We start from the raw sequence: 2,887 nt of genomic DNA on the forward strand, positions 1-2,887 counted from the left end.
GAGGAGGAGGAGGAGGGGTCTATTTGACTTACCTGACTGCGGCCATGTGACAGTCTACATGCACGATGTTGAAGTGTGACACGGTCGTGTAGCCGGCCGTCTTACGAGACTTGTTCTCAAAGTCCTCGACGTTGCAACGCTTCGTGAACGTGTAGATGCCCAGCACCTTGTGGATAAGAATGTGATTATTATTATTATTATTATTGCTGTTATTATTTCTATTGTCATTATTATTATTATTATTATTATTATCATCAGGGGTAATGAAAACAAATTCACATGATTTATTCACATTATCTATATATATATTATATCTATATTTTTGTTTATTTTATTTATTTTTATTCAATCCTGATATCATCATTATCATTATTATCACTATTATTATTTACATTATTATTATTATTATTATTATTATTATTATTAATAGACTACCTTATTGGGATGGTACTTGTAGCCTTCCCTACAGATGCAGCAGGTCAGGCCTGTCTCTTCACCTAGATCCTCCATCTGCTTCAACACCGAGCTCTTTGCTGTTACCTGTAAAACGTACAGCAAAGAACTCATGTACGTGCGAACATATACACAGTCTTGGCAACACATAATCCACACATAGTCAGACTTGTATTAGAGGATGCCAATATAGAATGGACATCTGCTTCAACACTGATCTCTTTGCTGCCACCTGTAAACCCGCACAATGTACAGCAAAGAACTCATGTACGAGCGAACACACATACAGTCAAACTTGTGTTAGCAGATGCCACTATGGCGAATGGACATCTGTCGGAGCAGGGCACAACTTTGGTGCTTCCATCAAGTGACTGTTCTAAGACAGATTCGATGGAATATCAGATATATCAAACTCAATACATAACATATATAACATACTCAGTATGTAACCTTCCCGTTCCTCCCCTCATCTCTCACCTTCCCCCTCCACCCTTCCTCCCTCCCTCATCTCCTCACCTCCCTTCCGTCTCGCATCGCCCGTGCATCCTCACGCTTCCCCCCCCTACTCCTTCCCTCCTCCCCTCATCTCTCACTCTTCCCCCTCCCACCCTTCGCCTCCTCCCTCAACTCTCTCACACTCCCCCCCCCACCCCTTCTCCCTCCCCTCATCTGCTCACCTTCCCCTCTCACGCCCTTCCATCCTCCCCGTCATCCTCTCAGCCTTCCCCCTTCCACGCCCTTCCCTCCTCCCCTCATCTCTCACCTTCCCCCTCCACCCCTTCCCTCCTCCCCTCATCTCTCACCTCCCCTCCACTCCTTCCCTCCTCTCCCGTCGTCTGTCACCTTCCCCCTCCACCCCTTCCCTCCTCCCCTCATCTCTCACCTTCCCCCTCCACCCCTTCCCTCCTCCTCATCATACTCATCACCTTCCCCTTCCACCCCCCTCCCCCTCCCTCATACTCTCACCCTTCCCTCCACCCCTGTCCTCCTCCCCTCATCTCCTCACCTGTCCCCCCACCCCTTCTCCTCCTCCCCTCATCTCTGCACCTCCCCCTCCACACCCTTCCCCTCCTCCGCCTCATCTCTCACCTTCCCCCTCCACCTCCTTCCTCCTCCCCTCACTCTCTCACCTTCCCCCTCCACCCCTCCCTCCTCCCCTCATCTGCTCACGCTTTCCCCCTCTAACCCTTCCCTCCTCCCCCCTCTCTCACACTTCCCCTCCCCCCTTTCCTCTCCTCCGATCTCTCACCTTTCCCCCTCCACCCCTGTCCTCCTCCCCCCTCTCACATTTCCCCCTCCCCCTTCCCTCCTCCTCTCATCCCACCTCCCCTTCCACCCCGTTCGCCTCCTCGCCCTCATCTGCTCGACCTCCCTCCACCCCTTCCCTCCTCCCTCATCTCTCACCTTCCCCCTCCCACCCCTTCTCCCCTCCCCTCATCTCTCACCTTCCGCCTCCTCCACCCTTCCCGTCCTCCACTCATCTCTCACCTTCCCCACCCCTCTTCTCCTCCCCTCATCTCTCACTCTTCCCCTCCCACCCTTTCCCCTCCCCCCCTCATCTCTCACCTTCCCCGCCTCCACCCTTCTCCCCTCCCCTCATCTCTCTACCTTCCCCTCCACCCTTCCCTCCTCCCCTCATCTCTCACCATTCCCGCACCTTCCCCCTCCCCTCCATGCTCTCACGCTTCCCCTACCAGCCAACCTTCCCTCCCTCCCCTCCATCTCTTCACCTGTCCCTCCTCGTTAGCCTTCATCCAACTTTCTCCTTCAACAACTCACCATCCTCCCTCCTCTCCCCCCACCCTCACTGCTTCCCCTCCCCCGCCTCACCCTTTCCTAGTCCTCCCCTTCACCTCTCACCTTCCCCCTTCTCCCCTCGTTGCTCACCTGCTCCCTTCTCGATTATACTTCATGTTCACCTTCGCCCCTCCTCGCCTCTCAACCTCCCCCAACTCACTCACAGNTCTCACCTTCCCCCTCCACCCCTTCCCTCCTCCCTTCATTGCTCACCTGTCCCTTCTCGTTAGCCTTCATGCCAAGCTTTCTCCTTCACCACTCACCATCCCCTCCTCTCCCCACCGCTCACCTTTCCCCTCCCCCTCACCCTTCCTATCTCCCTTCACCTCTCACCTTCCCTTCTCCCCTCGTTGCTCACCTGTCCCTTCTCGTTAGTCTTCATGTTCACCTTCCCCCTCCTCCCCTCACCTTCCCCCTCTCACCTCCTCCCACCACTCACCTTCCCCCTCCTCCCATCACTCACCTGCCCCTTCTCGTTCGTCTTCATGCCCAGCGCGCCGAGCTGCTTCTTGCGCATCGCCATGGCGAGCCGCTTCTTCTCCGTCTTCGTCTGCTGCCGCACCTCCAGTATGCGCTCGGCGACCTCCTCGTTGCCCTTCAAGGACTCCATGAGGTTCTCGGCCAGCGAGCCAATGTG

General features: G+C 54.7%; 1 protein-coding gene across 1 annotated transcript; it reads right to left on the reverse strand.

Annotated features, from left to right (window-relative positions):
• Positions 1 to 32: 32 nt before the first annotated feature.
• Positions 33 to 2,881, reverse strand: LOC106820277 (E3 ubiquitin-protein ligase UBR4-like; the record flags this gene model as incomplete). The annotated part of the gene is given in 3 exon segments (XM_014824801.1): positions 33 to 166; positions 436 to 540; positions 2,714 to 2,881. Coding segments are annotated over 3 exon segments (386 nt in total), but the record flags the coding sequence as incomplete, so codon positions are not given.
• Between the last annotated feature and the right edge of the window lie 6 nt (positions 2,882 to 2,887).

Source organism: Priapulus caudatus, unplaced genomic scaffold (genome assembly GCF_000485595.1).
Source record: "Priapulus caudatus unplaced genomic scaffold, Priapulus_caudatus-5.0.1 Scaffold9403, whole genome shotgun sequence".
In the NCBI taxonomy this organism is placed as follows: domain Eukaryota; kingdom Metazoa; phylum Priapulida; class Priapulimorpha; order Priapulimorphida; family Priapulidae; genus Priapulus; species Priapulus caudatus.